The 19786-nt window shown below is 41.9% G+C and overlaps 1 protein-coding gene across 4 annotated transcripts in view; it reads right to left on the bottom strand.

The window, feature by feature from the left end:
* KLHL3 (kelch like family member 3) overlaps positions 1-19786 on the bottom strand; it is a 119733-nt gene that overhangs the window by 53814 nt on the left and 46133 nt on the right. For 2 of the 4 annotated variants that reach the window (XR_010606932.1, XR_010606934.1), the window contains one exon: positions 7978-19557. The exons of 1 other annotated variant lie outside the window; for it this stretch is intronic. Coding sequence is in view for 1 of the 3 variants with exons in the window: in XM_065644001.1 (XP_065500073.1) it covers positions 6107-6867 (761 nt within the window). In the remaining 2 variants the exon portion in view is untranslated. Of the gene's footprint in view, positions 1-6106; positions 7168-7977; positions 19558-19786 lie in introns of those variants that run through there. One more of the 4 variants, XM_065644001.1, reaches the window with a different exon arrangement.

Raw genomic sequence — 19786 nt, 5'->3', positions numbered from 1 at the left:
TAGTCTGACTGGGCTTGACATCTAGTTTTCAAAGTTAAGGAGCTTTGGTTACTTGGATGGCTGACAATCTGAGAATAGTCAGTGCTTTAAGCTGGATGCTGTCTATAATAGCAATAGACAATACCACAGCTTTGCCTAACAGACTTCCAGAAAAAAAAAAAGGTTAAACCAAGATCAATCACACTGAGAAAGTACTTTAGAAAAAGCATCTTTTTGTTTAGGTGTCTTACTGGCAAAGGCTGAACCAAGAACACAAAACAACATTTGAATATTTATGCTTTTTTTTTTTTGCTACATTCTAGACCTGAAGTGTTCCATCTTTTTAACTATTCAGTAGATGGGAGAACTACAGGAAATAAAAGAATCCGAAGAACGCCTCTCTTCTCCAAACTACTTTACAGCTTATATATAAAGCTTTACAGCTTTATATATAAGCAGAAACTGAGGCGAGTTCTGGAAGCAGAGAAGGCAAAGACTAAGATTTGTCAAGGAACATCAAGGAAGAAAGCACCCAACTCCATCAGCCTCTGTACAAGTCCTAGGACACAGGAAAACTATAGAAAATTCCTACATAAAGATATATAGCAGAAAGCCTTTCATCTTCTTACAAGAAACACACATCTGACACCTGCCAATAGTGGTACTTACATTACAGTACAAATAAACACTCATTAAAGGCAAATAGAAGTCGATGTAATTTATCTGTGTGTGTATACACACACCCCAGAAATAATAGAGTAGTAATGCTTCAATAGCAGAGCAGAAAAAAAAGCCCATCAACAAAAGCAAACTGAGCTTTTTCAGGCTGGCTCAAAACTCCTGATGATGTGCTTGCATTCTGAAATACATTTTAAACTGAAGCAGGGATGTAACTGTCTTATTCATTTAAGAAATAAAAAAATAAACAGAAAACTCATCTTTAAGGGATGCATACACCAGACCTCAGAATTGGTTATGCAAAAAAATATTAAATAACACATTGTTTTGTAAACCATACCTTTGGCTAAGGTGAAAGACTGAAATTTTGGGGGTTACACTTTCAGTCACCTAGTATTGAGCCAAGATGATATATATAGACACGTAGTTTGAAAAACATATCAGAAATGCCTTCTCCCTATTAAATAGCTTAGAAAGCAGAGGTACATAACAACATACAACGTAAATGTGGTACAAACTGTTGATTACATGATAAACACTAATCCAGAATAGCTACTCCAGGACAAGCAATCCTTTTTAAAAGGCTTGGATAAGGTACCTTCTATTAGAAACCAAATCATCCCACAGACTGCAGGAGCAAAATCCCATTCTCACTAAATGCATCATGTTTGTTTACTACATGCATATTAGAAGCGTGTCCTTCGGTTTTATTTTTGAGAGATTCATTAACAATTTAAACCGAACTTTGGCATTTTAGAAAGAACACGCTTAAGTACGTAGAAAAAAGAACCTGCTCTGTTTTCAGACTTGAATGGGACGTTGGGGTCCTCAGCACCACTCCAGGTCAGACCCTTTTCAGCAGCAATAGCAATGCCATTAATGTGACAATAGTATCAGCTGACAGAGCAGGATAATAAACCAGTGTTCTGACCTTCACTGTCCACTTAGGTCTTTCGATGCTAAACAAAAGCAAAATTTTCTTTACAGAAGGGATCTAAGTTAGTGGGGGCAGGGAAAGAACACCATAAAGCATTTGAGAACTTTAAATTCCATTTTGAACCATCTTAAAATATTCCAGCTTCGCTGTTCGTCAGGTATCTATGCACAAAGTATCCGATTCCAGCGCATCTCATGCCAGCACCCCCACCGTGCACAGCACTGCCCTCCCAGCACATCTGCTCTCCTGGACACACAGCTGGGAGTCCAGGAGCTGGTACTGCAGCTGTGTCACTTGCAACTGCTTCCAGACACAACAGAAACCCCAAATCTTGCTCCATTCAGAGAGTAAAGATTGTTACCCTAAGTATACTACACAAGTATACTTGCAGGGCAAGGCATAGCTTTTATTTCACAAATGTGTCACAGTCAGTGACCCACAGAGATTTACTGTGATCAAAGCTGTTTCACCTGTTACTGCTGTTCTAAATTACCTTTTCATGACCCAATGTTAAAACAAACAAATCAGGTACTTCCATTGAATTGTGCAAGTATCAATTCATTATGCATACAGGTGGTTAGCATGTTTCTTTTTGATGCAGTAGCCATCAGTATTATAAAAGTGTACGTTAGACTGATTTTACTAGCCAAATAAAATTTACAAGTTACACAAGCTGCAAAAATCAAGAACAAATTATACTTTAGAGCAGACATGAATACCCACTGCTATTAAAAAACTGCACACATCACAACACACTGAGCTATACTGTAACACTGTGGTCTCTGAAAAGCTTTGTTTGGGAGAATTTATTTTCATACAGATTACAAAAATAAAAATAACGTCTTTGTTTTAAGAAAACTATTGTACTTTTACTATCATTATTTAATGCTGAAAGTAAACTAATTGCTCTCATTTCCTATTTCTCACAGGTGAAACCATTACAATCCAGCATTAATTCCTGAAGAAAAGGCCGCAACATTGCTGAGATAATTTCACACACATATACTTCAAAACTAAACTACAAACTAAGGAGCAGAAAACTAAAGTAACTTTCTTTTTATTTCCGTGACCATCCTAGAGCAACTGTGCAGTCACAAACTCCTTTATTTACACACCAGCTATATACTTCTTCCTATTCAACTCTACATGCACAAATCCACCAAGTGGTCAGAAAATCATTAAATACATAAGCAAAGCTTTAGCAACAAATCTCCTCTGTTTACTAGGAACTGTACTAGGAACATGTTCATATTCAAAGAGAGTCTTAAGTCCCTGTGTCTTTAATGCTATCCAGCACAGGTTTGCATCTCTTTCTGTATTCCATGGTACATCCAGGCATTATCGCCCCTTATTAAACAAACACACCAACCTCTCAAACGTTACCTGCGTGGTCACAAGGACATTCTTGCTCCCAAGAGATGAGAGGTCACAGTAGAGCAAGTCTGAGCTACTCAAGATGCTCACCACAGAACACGGTTAAACAGAAAACAATCTTTTAAGACAGAAATTAGGTAGCATGCTCCCTAATATAGGGGCAGTTCCTCAGATCTACTTTTTATTCTACAAGACACCAGTCCTACAAGAGGGCTATTACGTACAGATAATCAAACCACACGTTTCAGTACAACAATTCTCAAAATCAAGCTATAGCTCAGCAAAAACGTCAGATTTCACACATCAAGTCACTTTTTTTAAAAGCCTACTTGTTTCTATGGTATCAACACATTCCTTCATGGCACATAACATGAGAAAATACCACAGAGCTACATTTAGTGCACAAATCTTTACCTTTCCAAGTCAAATGACAAGTCACACCACAGAAATGGATTTAACTATTTCTTTCAAAAGCAGGCCATCCCTTGATAAAGTTAAGGCAATTCACCATTACAAGGGACTAAATCACGTACCCAAACTAAGACAAGACCTAGAACTCGGTAGTTAATTTCAGTTACAAAAAGGAAAGCTGTGCTTCAAGTGAAGTTCAAGGATGACTGTCCAACATAGTTCTAAAGTGCAAAGGTAAAGTAAAAAACTCCAAGTCCAGTGAACCAAAATAAAACCAACCACCTGAAGCCAGACACTGACCAGAGCTGGTACTTGCACAGTTTCATGAACTGCTCTGAAGAGACTTACGACTTTCAACAACGTATCAGTGATACTGGTTCACAACAAGCTTTTGAGATAAAATTACAATATAATTGCAAAGAACAAGTTACTTGGAGCCTATTTATAAAACTAAGCCAAAGAGAAGCAGTTTCACGATAAGAGACATAACTTATCACAATCAAGAGGAAACTCAGCTCTAGGTTTAAACCCTGATGATACCAAAAGGTTATTCTGTTTATTCAAGCTCACATAGGTAATTAAGTTCATGCTAGTTCTACTCCTAATAGCAACAAAAAGACTCATTTCAACTAAAATCAGCCTCGGGTTAGATTGACACCAAAGACCGCCAATACCTTGAAATTTCATGCGAAATCCTTCAGCCCTGAAGCACAAAGCCCTAGACCTTTAACTTTCTACTTGAATCAGTGCAATTATACGCCTCATATGTTGCATAACCAGAGCAAAGCAAAAAATCAGCTTTTAAGATGCAGGCCCACAAAACATCAGCATTAAAGACTAAGTGCTTAGAAACCTGAAGTCAAAATAACTTTGTACTTTTAAAATCCATGCCCCATATCATACATACTCTCACTCAAGTATATAAGGAATTCAAATCTTTATTTGATATCCATAAACGTTGCTATTCTATATTTCTATGCAGGAAGGCAGTTTTCCCCTAAAACATTATACTCTTTAATAAACAACAAACTTTAATTCTATTGCATGAAAGGGCTACAAATATACATTTGTTAATCAAGCAGACTACACAGATATTTTTGCTTTACAACTGGCACCTCTGTTACTAGTACACTTAGCTGGCTCATTTATTATAGCACTTTGCCCACATAGTTTAGATTATAACTTCTTGAAATATGGGCAACTGCAATTATTAAAAATAAAGAATGCATGCTGAGGCAAGTATTGCAAATACCTTTTTTTTTTTTTTGTCAGTACTCATGGAACCCATCTTTGTTGACATGCAGATGTCTTTGCATTCTACACCAGTCACCTAGTGGCATAAAATAACTTTCAAAAGTCTAGTACAACTGTTAGCCAACCAATTTTACTCCTGCTGTAATGAAGCCTGCAGCAAGGGGGCTGCCATCCTGTCGGCAGATGGTGCTGCGAGAGATTCTTGGGGAACTTTAACGAAGGACAATAGTTCAGAGTGAAAAGTCTGTTAACCCAGTACTATAAAAACAAGTTTGCGTTTAATAGACGAGATCAATGTCGACCCTTTCCTGGAAGGAATGATACACAGACAAACCAATAAGAGGACTTAAAACTAAGCAATCAGAAATTCTGAACATTTTATATGAATGAAGCACATGCTTAACACAAACTATTTCTTCAAAACTACACAGTACATGTTGATGGAAAAGTCCTACAGAAAAAATTGACCATGTCAGCACGTCAAACTGCCTAGTACAAGACAGTGGATGCACACAAACTCCAGAAGTGAGAACAAATATTTAAAAAACAGACCACATCCACGGATTAGTACTTCAAAAATTTCTCTGTCAAGTGTCTGAAAACCAGTAAGTCCACTCGAGGGGTAGCAAAAAAGTCAATTAGGACCTTTACTGGCAATAAAATATTTACTCTAAGTACATAGAGATTTTAAAGCAGAGGAACACTTGCTTCAAACCTAGAAAAGGCTTAAAACCGTACGGAATGGATCCTAGGAAAAAAAAAATTAGACATGTAAAGGTCAATGAACACAATGATTTATTTAAAAAATAAAAAACGTAAAAACGATTTTTCCTCCTTTACAGAAGTGTTAATTTCAGTCATGGGATCCGAGTAGATTTTGTAGAAAAAACGTAGTAGCCAGGTATCGAGTCCTTGCAACAAAGGAAATTCCCCCATAACCCTCCCCAGTGTTTACTCCAGATCAGCAAGACACTTCCCACCCCATACCCCCAAAAAAACAAATTAAAACAAGACATTTTTCGTTGCTAGTATAAAAACGACCAAGGTCCAAGTAATAATAAAAAAATAGAGTCCATCAATGACTGTAACACAAAGTATGTGTGTGTGAGGCCCAGTCCATCTTCAGAGAGAAAGAAGTGGCACCGGCAGCAGAGGCGACCCCCGGGGGGCATTTAGGAGCTGCTCCCACAGCGGGGAGACATTTAAAAGGAGCTGCCCTTCGGCGACTGAGGGAAGAAACCGTTTAGAAGCTGCCCTGTAGCAAAGGGAGGGCTCTCCACGCCACCCCCAACAGGTATGGGAACTCCAGCTCAGAAAGAGCCGCCCCCGTAGCCTCCCCCACCATAGCCTCCTCTGTACGGTCCACTGTTACTGCGGCCCCCCCAGTTGCCGCCCCCTCCTCCACCTCCTCCGCCACTCTTCATGGGGCCGTAGGAGGACTGGTGCTGGCTGTAGCTGCCGAACCCGCCGTACCCGTTGCCGTAGTCGCCGCCTCCCCCTCCGTAGGAGCCGCTGCCATAGGAGCCGTAACCGCCGCCGCCTCCTCCACCGTAGCCGCCGTAGCTGTTGTAACCGCCGCCTCCTTTGGAAAGCCCGTTGTGATCCCGGTTACTGGATCCACCGCCACCCCGACCCCTTCCGCCTCCTCTGCCTCCCCGGGAGGGCCGGGAGGAGCCGCCGCCTCCCCCGCCCGCCTGGATGTCCTCCTTGGGCACGGCCTTCTTGACCTCCACGCGGTGGCCCTGGATCGGGTGGAACTTGACCACGGCCGCCTTGTCGGCGGCGTCGTGGTTCTGGAAATAGACGAAGCCAAAGCCGCGTTTCTTCCCGCTCTGTTTGTCGGCGATGATCTCGGCCTTCTCCACGGGGCCGAACTGGCTGAAATGCTGCACCAGGTCCCCTTCGCCCACGTCCCCTTTGAGGCCGCCCACGAAGAGCTTCTTCACCTTAGCGTGGGCCCCCGGTTTGGCCGAGTCCTCCCGGGACACGGCCCGCTTGAGCTCCACCGCGTTCCCGTCCACGGCGTGAGGGGAAGCGGCCATGGCGGCGTCGGCCTCCTCCACCGCCGAGTAGGTGACGAAGCCGAAGCAGCGGGAGCGCTTGGTCTGCGGGTTGAGCACGACCACGCAGTCGGTGAGGGTCCCGTAGGCCGCGAAGTGCTCCCGCAGCCCGGCCTCCGTGGTCTGCACGTTCAGGCCGCCGATGAACAGCTTGCATAGCTGCGAGTTCTCCATGCTGCCGCCGGTGCCGCGCCTGGGCCTGGCGCCGAGACTCCTCCTCCTGTTGGGGGGCAGCTCTGAAGGTTTCCCCCCCCCCTTCTCCGTCTTGCCGCTTCTTCCCCCTCACTCGCTGCGAACAGCGCGACCTCACGGCTGCGGCAGCGGCCGGCGATGGCTCCCTCGACCTGGCCCAACGCCTTCGCTTCGCCTCACCTGACCAGCAGAAGAGACGGGGCGCCCCGGCTGCCGCCGCTCCCGCAGAGAGGGGGGCGGGAGGAAAACACAGGCACGCACAAAATGGCGACTGGTGCCCACACAAAGGGGACGCCGGGAGCCCCGCCCGCCCCGGCGCCGCCGCGCACGCCCCCTCCCCGCCCCATCATGCCGCCGCAACCAATGAGAAGGCGCCGCCGGGGCCGTCCGCGACTCACCTTTAGGGGCGGGGCTCCGGCCGCGATCGACGAGTGCGGCGACTAATCAGAGGGCGCGACCTCCGCCGCGCGTCACCAAAAGTCCCCGGGGTGTGGCGGCGACAGACGCGGCGGGCAGCCAATAGGGTTGAGCTGTAGCGGCCCGTGAGGTGGACACCTTCCGCGCGCGCCGAGAGGAGGGGCGGGAACAGGGCCCGGCGTGGGCTGCGCCAATGCGCCAAGCCCGCGGCCGTCAGCCAATGGGCTCCCTCCGGCGCGGCCGCGCGCTTTCTCCCCGGCGGCCCCGCCCCGCGGGCGGGTGCAGCGGGCGGGGGGGCCGCGGGGGGGCCGCGGGCGGCCCGCGCGGGAGCGTTTGAACCGCGGACCGTTAGGCGGCCGCGCCGCGCGCCCCCCGCCCCGCCGTTCCCCTCAGCGGCCCCCGAGCGGGGCCTCTGACCGTCCCGGTCCGCCCAGCCCCTGGCTGCTCCCCCTTGGCCATTCTCGCTTTTCCCACTGCAGGTTCCTCCTCCGTTTCCCACTCCTTGTTCCAACTCTATCACTACCTCCTCACCCTTAAATCTCTCCTTAGCTCTAAAAAGGAGGTATTTTCTTAGAGAAATAATTAGAGCTGTTCAAGGGTGTGCAAGCCCCGTGAAATGACAGTGACGTGTTCCTTTTTTTTTGTTTTTTACTTTAGTAGTATAAACATTGTCGGCTTGAAGACTACAGCACTATTTTCAACATATTGATTCTTTTTTTCCTCACTGGGGTTTATGTTGAAAATTATCTAGGAGCCAAGAACGATTTTTGTGATGAAATTGTCTTTCTTTGAAGGTGAAAAGCTCAGTTCACGTTTCTCTAGGCATGTTAGCACCTGCACCACACAGTGTCTGAAACTCGTTTTAATTTACTTAGTCTTCCTCATAGATAACTTGTCTAATCTGTTCCTAAAACCTTCAGTGAAAGCAAATCCACAACCTCTTCAGGTGCCTTCTTCCCTTGTTCATTATGTCCACAATGACATAAAAGTTGCAGTTTAGACATTGAGACAATCTTTGAAAAATAACCACGTGATCAAATATATTAAAGTGACTGCAAATCCCAAGAACTCGCAAAGTGTTAAAGCATCTGTATATAGAGCGCTCAGCCTGATCCTCTGTTAAATCAACGTATGTGCAGATACACTGTGGGCTCCACTTAGATTTCCTCTGTTGGGCACCTCTCCCTATTTGCTCTGTTCCTTGTGTTCTGTTGCTTTGCTTTTTCAGGCATGAGATCCCAAAAAAGCAAGTCTGTCTTGTCTCATCTATGATAGTCCCATAGATGTTTTCCGAAATGTTCCTCAAATTCCCCTATGTAACACCTGCTCTATATCCCAGTTCTCAGCTTTCAAAAGCCTATCTGTGCTGTTTCATTCTCCACGCCATCCAAGAACATCGGCACCAAACCTCTACAATCAGAAGTCACCTTACCCTCCGGAGTCACAGATGGGAAATCCAGATTAGTGCACAGTAAACTGGAGGTTTTGCGGATTGGACTAATTACAAGTGCCTGTCAGAGTACCTGGTTTCAAGCAAGAGCTTATCCAGGATCCCCTCCTTAACACGTTACTGGTCCCCTGCTCAGGGAGAAGAGTGCAAGTCTTCCTTCCAACACCAATCCTGGGAGCCTTTATAAAGGTGCGTACTGAATATTCCGCCTCTTCTGACCTGGCGGGTGTGGGTTTGTCTAAGGCACAGGATCAGGATCGCCTGAACTGATCTGTGCTGGGATTGCCGCTGCCCTGTGATCATCCCTTCTCCCATGTGCCAGCCCCGATGCTGGTGCACACACACAGCAACCCACTTCAGAGAACCGACACAACCAAAAATAACTTGAACATGAAAAAAGCTTAGCTTTTAGCAGCCTCAGCTTTCTGAAAGTTTTTGGTATGATCCCATGAGTGCTGGTGCTGACGGGAGGGAGGAAGCAGAACTGCAACATCCCCCAATTTAACTCAACTGCTGTGGAAATGCACCCTTGGAGACGCACGGATACAAGTGGAACATCAGCTGCGCTGGGAGGTCTGTTAACTGGTGGAGTCCAGAGAGGCTGAACATGTCAGCACAAAGTAAACACCAATTCTTCCTTATTCCTCTTCAGATAGTGTGTTCAGAGATGAACACTGCTAGTAAAATTCTGGCCTCATTTCTGTCAGCTGGGCAAGTTTTCTTACTTTGTTCTCAAAGGTTTTGATTATCATTAACCAGCAGAATTACTATTTGCAATATAGTAACCTGGTTTTTCTTAAACTGATTTTTTTTTTCCTGTTCTAGCCAAGTCTTTCAAGAGTAACAATTATTATGACAGTAATATTATACATCTGTGTTTGACAACCACTTCCAGGGAAAGATGTCACATGTTTACATCCATTTATCTCAATGCAAGAACGGACACAATCATTTTATCTTGTTTTAGAGAAGAGAATATGCCTATAATGTCACTGAAATATTTTTGGTTTTAAAATAAACAAGCTTATCCTACTCTATTAAAAAAAAAGCTTCTTCCCAGAGGCCATGTGCAAACTTCACACAATTACAGGAAATACAAAAATATGTTTTGCCTACCACTTATTGTAAAAACTGTGTGGCCCTTCCCAAGATAAATTCATATCTCTTTCATGTAGAAAATAACCCATGAGTGTTTTATAGACTCTGAATAATTGACAGCAAAAAGGAAGAAAAATTAAGAGGAGCTAATTATGGTCTCAATAGATAAAAAAGAAAACCAGAATTCTTGTTTACAGGTCACGTTCTCCCCCTGAAAGTGAGGCAGACAAGTAGGCCAAGGAAGAGATCAAAGGAAGAAGTCACTTCTTTCAGCAGGAGATAAGAGTTTTTAAGATGTGAGCAAATCAGTAGGCAAAATCAGTCACTGACACAACTCAAGTATAGCCCAACTGCTTCCTCTTCATTTGCACTTCCGACTGGTTGATTAATGAAAGAAAATCACCTTAAAAAAAAAAAAGTATACATATATATACACACACACATATATACCCATTTCTTGCAGATGGAAATGTCTCCTCTGATGCTACAGAATGGCCAAACTTCTCTTGAGCTGGTGTCCTCCTGTCCACCATCTTTTCCCACCTGCCATGTAAGTGACCTCACATACCTCATGTATTTGCTCAAAATCACATTCTCAGAGTTCAGTCTCCCCATTGAAAGGGCCAAGTGCATTGCGAATGTACCTGTGCCCTGACACGTACCACCAAGCTCTGCAGATACAGGGGTTCCTCAACAGCTAAACCTCAGTTTCTCCTGCGTATCCCGCAGACCTTCATACCTCCCAGGTCATCTGAGCCACCGTGGAGACTCCAACCTCTCCAGGTCCTGTGGGATTCACAGCTGGTGAGGCATCCAGTCACTAGACCAGTGCACCAGGTCACTTGTTACACATATTCCTATGAATTATGTACCTTTACGTGCTTCCAAAATGTGCCTTTTCCCTCTGGCCACGTGAGCCACTGCAAACGTGAGATGCGCAGGTACTGCAGCAGCATGAGCACAGAGCCACAGCACAGGCGTTACACTGTGCATGTGAGACATGACAAGTCTGCTAAAGCAGACAACACTCCAACTGTCCTACATATTTAAAAGGCCAACAGCATTCAAAACAAATACACACTTTTCCCTTCCTGACAGGGCAGTCGCAGCATTAAATTCTTTCAATTCTGGTAACAATCTAGAATAAAATTCATTGTATAAGCAGTTTAAGTGTTGAACACAGGTAAAAGCTCCACCTGCTATCCTCACCTAAATAAAATGTGTTTCTCAAAACAGGGGCACTGGCCAAATAAAGCACTGTGTTAAATGTCTTCATGGGATATTTTAATTAGTGTTAGAATATTAAAAGGAAGGAAAAACACTTTTCATGCATAAACCATTCCTGTTATTCCAGTAGAAAGCATATTACCTACAGTCCACAGGAGGGCAACACTGCTTAAGAGATCATAAAACAGAGGCACTGGAACAGTCCTTTCCAGCACTAAGCTTCCTGTGTCACTATATATTCTTAGTACAAGCTGAATCAAAATATATTATTAAGGAAGTCTTTATAGGACTTTTTGTCACTACAGAAACATACTTCTGTCATGCTGGTTAATGGGTCCAAACTTCTAAGATAGAAAAGGAATATTGAAGTTTTGGAAAAGAGCATCAGGGGCAATAGAAGGACATTAAGAAGTCAAAAGTAGGTCTTATAAGCTATAAATATTTTGATTATCTAAATTCTTATATAAACACAAATTTGTGTCCTTTTAACCTCTTTAATCAAGTTTTTATCAGCTTTGACCTCTTTAATCTAGTTCATATCAGCATGGTTGGCTTCCATAGTCAACAGGTGTTGATTCATTTTTTAAAACAATTTGAGAGTATCGACTGGATTTTTTTTATGAATTTAAGTATGTTTTGTTGGTATAGTGCAATCCTCTAGATTTAGGTCTGGTTTTACATTTCAGCAGACAGAAAGCATTTTAAAACCTACAGGATTCCTTCATGCAGACTGCTTGCTGAATTAGTTCTGCATTGATGTTCTGCTCCTTGGAGACTGTAATAACATCATCCTGCCTACAGACAGAGTTTATCCTGTTTTTTTTCTGAATGTGCATAGGTGGAAAGAGTGGGGAATAGACAGGATTCGACCGTACTCTCCCACATCACTCTGAGATCCACACACATTGAGGCGAGGACTTTTGATCTAATCATTTCAAAGAGATATTATTAGACTTTTAGAAGACTCACTCCTACCCAAATCAGCACCCCAGGGAGACAGTAATTTTGCAGTTCATAGGAAGACATTTTTGATAAAACATGCAGCAGCACCACAAGCTTCCCCATCCTGGCCCCTTGGTTCAGCTACCAGTGTGAAGAACTTAAAATAGATACGACTGTCCTTGAGAGACCTCTTGCTTTTTTGGCAAAAGATTTGTCTTTCACTCTGTTCTGCTGTTTGTACTTTAGTCTGCATAAACAACAAATCTGTGATCTTACTTTTGAGACTATCATGAGTTAGCACTGGTTGGGAGAGGCTTTTCATTGAAAATGATTGATTAAAATGCACTGAGAGGAAACTAGAGAGGCTCTTAACTGCCTGAAGTCTGAACGTGACGCTCTTCAGGATAAAAATTTCTACTCTGTGCCAGTTCAGATGGGGAATAAAACACTACCCCTCTCTTTTATTTGCTTAATGCAAAATAAGATATTCTACAGATAAAAAGGTAACTATAGAATAATCCACCAGAACTATATCTTTGGTAAGTAGTATCGGGAGTTCGTCTTACTGAACCAAATCTTCCCTGAGCCCTTTTTAAGGGGAGTGTGCTGAAAGAGAGAAACCCACCTTTGTGAAGCATGAAGCGGAAAGTCAGAGAACTGAATTTGTATCCTTTTCTTTGGACTTACATTACCATTTTTCCTTAAATCCTGCCCTCCCTCCTCATCCCTCTGAAGCTCAATTTCTCTTTTCCTCTTTCATCTTTTCACTCTTCTGTCATAATTGATGATTTCCTTTCTTCTCTCTCCTAAAAGTTTATGTAAGAGCTGGTCATGATTTGGAGTGATGGGATGAAAGTAAGACAGCAAAACAGAGTCTGGAAAGTCAAGGTTCTTGTCAAGGATCAAAGGATCTAGCAATGCTGCAACAGATGCGAGTTGGTAGATCTTTCACTTTATCTTCATCCAAGACAGACCAGGATCATAAGTTTTGCCAAAGGAAGACCTGGAGCCAGGAGCGGTGTCAGCCGTGCTCTGATCTTCTTCATCTATAAATTTTTCTTTATGTATTTTCCAGTTAAAATTAAAATCTGCTTGCTTTCTTCCCCTTACCTCTTCCTAGACCCCATCTATTTCTTGTTCCACAGAACCTCTGTGGGATGTTTTTTTGTGGCACTTCTGCATGACTGACATTTAGCTTTGTTTGAAAACAGCAGGAGTTATGCTATGAAGTTCAGTATGCGCCTGCCTGACATTAGCTGCAAGGCATCCACACTATCCAAGAAATTTTAAAATGAATTGGCATATAAAGGTGAAGCTTTCTAGACACGAAATAGCAATCTAGAATTCATATTCTTAATTCAGAAAATCAAAACTGCTATTAGAGTTTGAAACATGCAGGAAAATTGAAACAGACCAAGATTAACAGGAAAAACCTTTTGATTATTTAAGTACTTCTTAATTAACAATTAGGACAGTGAAGAATGCCATGGCATGAGAACAGTGGGGTTTGGTGCTCATAGCGTTGTTATAAAAAGACTGTAGAAAAAAAAAAAAAAAGAGAGATACAAATGATCGTATTCCGCCAAAATCTGTGAGCTACTGAAATAATTCATTCTTTGGCAGAGATCACTCTTGGAAAACATCAGCTGGAAACATTCTAGAAAGCTATAAAGGATTGAATCAGGGTTTAGAAAATGGAAACTATTATAAAATATGAATTAATGCAGTTAGACTCCTATTACAATTACTCACGTCTCTTATCTCTTTTTCTGTAGGAAAAGTAACTTGACTGACCCAAAAAATAGCGATGTAAACCTTCCCACCAGAGAGTATATCAACCTCCATCTCAATTGTAAGCCAGCTGAATAAGGTCCAGAAATCAGCTGAAAGTTCGTGGCACAATATAATTAAAAAAATGAGTTTGCTATTATAAGTATCTCATTTAAAGCAGGTTTTAGAACAGTTGACTTTTCATTCTAGGCACAACCTAAATGAGAGGTATGGACCAGAACGAAGCAACAAGGATATTGCAAAGCCATTCTCTAGAGCTATGCAACATAAAAGGAGTGAAACCTAAACTCCAGGTAGTGAACCTGAGTGATTTTTGTAATAATTTTTTCCAATTAGGAAAAAAATTCTGAATCATGGAACAGTGCTCCAACTTCCACATGTACATCAGTCCTTCTTTATCTGCATGATATTTGGAGAAAAATGTACAGTGCATATGTAGCTGGTGTTCAGATGTTGCAAGTTTGGTTAAATTATAACCTATTTGCTGAAGATGCCTTATTAGGGTGTTCTCTCCACAAACCAGAAAAATATGAAGAGACTGTGGTTTTCCTCCATCACAGCATATTATCTTACTTTACTGACATTAACCGGCACATCTGACACTAACCTAAGAGATTTCCAATTGTTCTTGCTTATTTCTCTGTACATCTTTAAAGTGCTATAAAGAATAACACTAATTAGAAAGAAATATTCCAGACGCCTCAGAGATGTTACAGGTGACCGAACCAGCTCATAGCCAAACTGCTATTGAAGAACTCTTTCACCTAGGAAGCTGAGAAATCGTATGTATGCATCTCTAGTAAATCTTGCTTTCTGAAGAAGGAGGCTCCACCAGGTAGGAACAAGGACTGCTGCAGAGCATGGGAGAAGCAACTAAGCAAAAGCACAAGCTCAGCAGGGTCAGCCACCAGCAAAAAAGTCCTGCTGGGCATGTAAATGTCAAAGCAAAGGGTGAGTTTTCCCTCAACTGACTTATATGCTAGAGAATTTTTCACCAACAGGCTGTTGCCAACACAAGAGACGTTATTACAAGCTGGACATGGATCCTGCTCAGCTCTGAGCTGGCTAATTCAGGTGACAGTGCCCCAAGCTCTGTGCTTGCAATGGTTAATTACTGCCTGGTTTAAAACCAGTTTGGGAACATTTATACACACTGAGGTCATGCCTCCAGCTGCTATATAACCAGATGCTTGGAAAAGATGTTCCTTCAATATGAATATCGTACCTGGAAAGCTTTTAGGATCAGGCTTTTATTGGAATGGTTGTGATGAGGTGATAACCAGAACAATGACTGGCATTCAGTATAGTGAGAATCAGCACACATTGTTTTGAGGTTTCCTGTTCATTTGTTTGTTTTGCAAGCTGAGGCAGAAATTCCTAATAAAACTCTTTAAAAATCATATCCAGACTCCTACCATTTCCTATGCTATAAAGCCATCTTTGAACTGCTGAAATCCCACAAAGGCAGAGCTACTAAATTTATACCTGACATGGGCAAGCCAATTGCAGTCTTATCCACAATATATTTTAAGGTTTTGTTATGAGGTTACATACAAAGTTTGCTTCTCACTACAGTTGCAGTCCAGCCTTCTAGTTAGTTATCAATGTCTACTGATAAAGGCTATTTTCCCATCGATTAATATTGAGCAATTTAGAAACAACATGATCATTAATATAAAGTACATATAATTCTGCTATCCATTAACCTTTTTTGCAAACAGACGCTACAGTATTTGACTGAAAACAATATACCATGATCCCTTCGTGCACAGCTGTAGATTCCACATAGTGTACACACCTTTGACGTCAGACACAAACAGACCAAGAGCAGGCACACTTCACAAGCCTCCGATGTTGGATGTGATCTAATTCACACCAGCTTACAACAAATCTAAGGAAGGCAGCAGATTGATGTGACTGTAAAACCGAGGGGATCACACAGTAAACACTTCAGTCTTTCCACAAATGGAGGAGTTGTATACAGTGCAATATCAGAAACAGAGGCTGATGTAAATAAGCAACCTGACCTTTGTTTGAAATTTATAAATAGAACCAGAACATCTTTTAATTTTACTGACTTCCTTTATAAACAGATATTGCATTTTTATGGCTTGTTCTGATGTATAACTAGCACATTTAATTTTTAGATGTTCATTTACTTCCTGGGTTACACTACAACCAGAAGCAGAAATTCTAAAATACTTTGGAAAAGCTTTGCTTTTATAGTATTTTTGGCATAATCAAAGCCAAGTACTAGAAATGCTTTAGAAATGTATATTCACATTGCTCAATTGTAGCATTTTGGTTAACATTTCAGAATTCACAGGCCACACCTAGAATAAAAAGCAATGGGCTAAACTAAAGTGAAGGAAATTTTAGGCGGGGTATCAAAGAAGTCTTCCTAGCAGTAGATTAGGCACTTGACTGCCTAATCTAGGATTACCACAGATGTTTAAAAAAACAGTTAGACAAATACATCATGAATAGATATAAATATACTAGAAGCAGTGGGTTTGTCTGGCTGATCTCAGTCTCCCTCCACCCCTATTTTCTACAAACACAATAGCATAACAACTAAGAATAGTTTCAGATAATTAGTTCTAACCTGCACTCCAGGTACAGCATCAGTCTTGCTCATCCCAAAAATCCTACTGATTTTCACAATCATTCCCTCCAAAAAAACCCCAGATACAGTCAGACAGACTCGAGCACTCTCTCAGATGTTTTGTCTGCAAGTTTCTACTTCTCTAATTTTGCAGGGATTCTCATCTAGTTTTCCTGAGTCCATCCCCACACAAACATGTTCTCACTCTGAACCGTTTTCTATTGCCTCTGCTTTTTCTGGTACTGGAGAGCTGCAGAATGGTTCAGTGTAAGAGACTGGGATACTGGGGGTTAAGTGGACCAAGGTATAAATTCAAGAGTTTAAAAAGCCGCTTTTTACCATGTGCTAGGGTAATGCACCACGCTTTGCTTTTCAGGAAGATTTTTGTAGCTCTGGAGTAAAAGCTAAAATAGCAATTTAAAATTAAAATATTATCATCTTAATAGGACATGCATGCTCTTTCTCAGCAGCTTACTGTATTTTCTTATCTCCCTCAGTCAAAAAAAAAAAGGCAATAAGCCATATGCAGTTGTTTATATATGAAATCCAACACAGAGAAAATATTTGCACTACAGAACAGATAAGATAATTGCAAATGAAAACGCAAGACAAGGTGTTTGACAGGGTGGAGGGAAGCCGCACAGCAGGGGAAAAACCATCCCCGTGACTACTGGTCCTTTCTCCTCCCTGCTCATTGCTGTTCGCCTCTCCTTGGATTCCAGAGCTTGTTTTATTCCTCAGCAGCCTTCCTACAGCCTGGTGGATTCAGTCACAGTTGGAAATTGTGGAACTGTGGTTTGTTTCAGAAAAAGAAAGGGGAGTTTAAGTATCACTTTAGAAGGAGATGGCTTCGCTTTGGATTCTTTTATACACAAAGGAGATGTGTTTGCTGGCTTTGTAATTCACTCAAAAAGCGAAAAGAAAAATTGTTGAAGGCAGCGTGGATATGACTTGAATTTTCATCAGGTAAGAAGTCAGAAAATCTATAAAATTGTGCCAAAAGTTTCCAAAATATACCTTTCCAACGATTGTTATATTCTGTACATCCTATATTTAAAATTGAGTGAAAAGTTTCCTCCAGATTTTATCCATGCAATACTTTGGAACTTAATAAACAGACAATATTTGCAACCAAAATATTTACTGGTCACTTTGAAGGGATGGGACTATACATCTAAGATAGGTAAGAAAATACTTCAGAAAGAAAGCCTTTTAAAAACTCATTTTACTTTAGAACATGCATTTAACTTTCTTTTGCTTATGCATGTTTCAATAATGTTTTTGCATCTAGAGGAATGAAAAAACTAGGTTAAGTGGGTTATCATTTCTTACAATGTTAAACTCTCACTATGGTAAAGAATCTTTTTCAAAATGCATGGATTAGAAATTGAAGTAATTACTTCTCTTGTTAAACACTTCAATTCTGACATCAGCTCTAGCTGCGGTTCAAGGATACTGACTGCTAATATTTATTAGCTTAAAAAATTCCATTATGTATTACAATATAGTTCAACATGCGGTAGTAAGTACTAGTGTGACATAGTTTTCTCATGCTATGAATATTCTAGATGTTTAAACAAGACAGGTGTAATTGTTTTATTGCCAGGGAAATGTTTAAATTGCCTTGCAGAATGACACATACTAATGACTACACTTTTTGACTCACAGCACAAACCAAACAGTGAAAAGAAATTAATCTTTTTCCTGAAAGAAGGACAGGGTAGATGATCAGTGTGCCTCAAGCTAATGTAGTGAATGAACTGATCAGAAGGTCGGTACAGAGACTTTTCCTTAGCTGTGGGAAGTGTCAAAGAAGCTCTACAACCCACACTGAATTCTTGGGAGAGGGCATTCAGCATTCTCTATCAAACTGTGTTGTGCAGCCATGGATAAATAACTGAGCATAGCAAATAGTGCATAAAATATGACAAACCTGGCTCAGCCCCATGTCCTTTGATTCCCCAGAACTTCTCCTGCTAACATAAAAAGCAGGGAAGAGCAGAGCTTGTCTTTGAAGGCATCCTGCTTCCAAGCCAGATCCCCTGCCAGCTCCTGATCTTTTCTCTAAGGGCAGGGCTGAGATCCGTGCAAGCTGGGTGAATACCACAGACAGGGCAAAGAGAAAGATCAGCCAGACTTTAGACCTTTACACATCTAAAGTGGCAGTAAAGGTCATCAGGGCAACATTTACCACCGCTTGCTCTCTTGTCCTTCTAGCACAAGCATCCTTCCGTGTGGTAAATCCAGCCAGGCAAATAGCGCTGCTCCAGGGAAAAGTAGTTTACAGTGCTTTCCAGGAAATACGTTGCCTGAAGGTGCTGTTGCCCAGCCACATCATCGGTTTATGCTGACTGTGCCAACTTTAGGATCCCTTCCATTTCTCCTGGACTCCTTAGGAGCAGAGTTTTTGCAGGATCCATAGCTCTTGTTCCTGTTCTCCAGGAGTAGGGACACCTGCGAGGGACTGCAAAGTCTGTCTGAGTCATCAGACCTCAGCAGCTTTGGCAGCGTGATTGTCCGAGGTTCTATGCCATTCCCTCAGTGAAGCTGTGCCCAAGCCAGCTAGGTTATTTAGGGAGACTAAAGGTCTTATGTTGACTCCTTATCACAAATTAAGGCACATTTGGAACATCAGGACTGCATATAGTCACATAAATCTCCGGCCACTTCTCACTCCAACATGACTACACTAGTTGAAAAGTATATTTAAATCAGAATGAGAGTGGTAATAGATCCATTTGTTTGGGTGCTTCAAATTAACAAATGTCATGCAGAACTATCGGGATAAAGCAGTCCAGGATATACCTCTAGCTGGAATATTCTTTGAGTGCCTGGGGGCAAACAGTCACAGAACCATAGTTCCCAGTTTAACCTTGGATTTGTCATTTAATCTCGTGCAAGCAACCAAACATTTTTTATTCCTTAGTGATTAAATAATGGTGATCATTTCTCTAAAAAGGTTGACAAATCTACACATAAAGAGGTTATTTCTAGTAGTAATAAAACATCCTTCTTCTTTTTGTGCATCCTCTTCAACTTTCCACCCTTTTTTGATCCTCCTCTCTCCACAGGCTTGCAACGCTATGGTATTTATTACTGGGTGTGAAGAATTATTGCCTTCCAGCTAGTATTCCAATAACTCCTATGTCAAAAAGGAATTAAGGTGAGTTAGAGTTGCTTTTTGAAAAGTATATGTATAGAACATACTCATCCATCTTTTGATTTTAAAAGTAACTCCTTACAGCCTTGTTTTTTCCTTTCCCAGGTTGGAAACAACCACTTTCTGGCCAGAAAGCTGGTGAGCCTTTGATTTAAGATTCACTTTTTAAACTTGGTGATAAATTCAAACCCATCAAGATACTCTGCGGAAC

This window comes from Caloenas nicobarica, chromosome 13 (assembly GCF_036013445.1).
Source record: "Caloenas nicobarica isolate bCalNic1 chromosome 13, bCalNic1.hap1, whole genome shotgun sequence".
In the NCBI taxonomy this organism is placed as follows: Eukaryota; Metazoa; Chordata; class Aves; order Columbiformes; family Columbidae; genus Caloenas; species Caloenas nicobarica.
The sequence above is the reverse complement of the archived record's forward strand: the minus strand, read 5'-3'. Positions and strand labels throughout refer to the sequence as shown.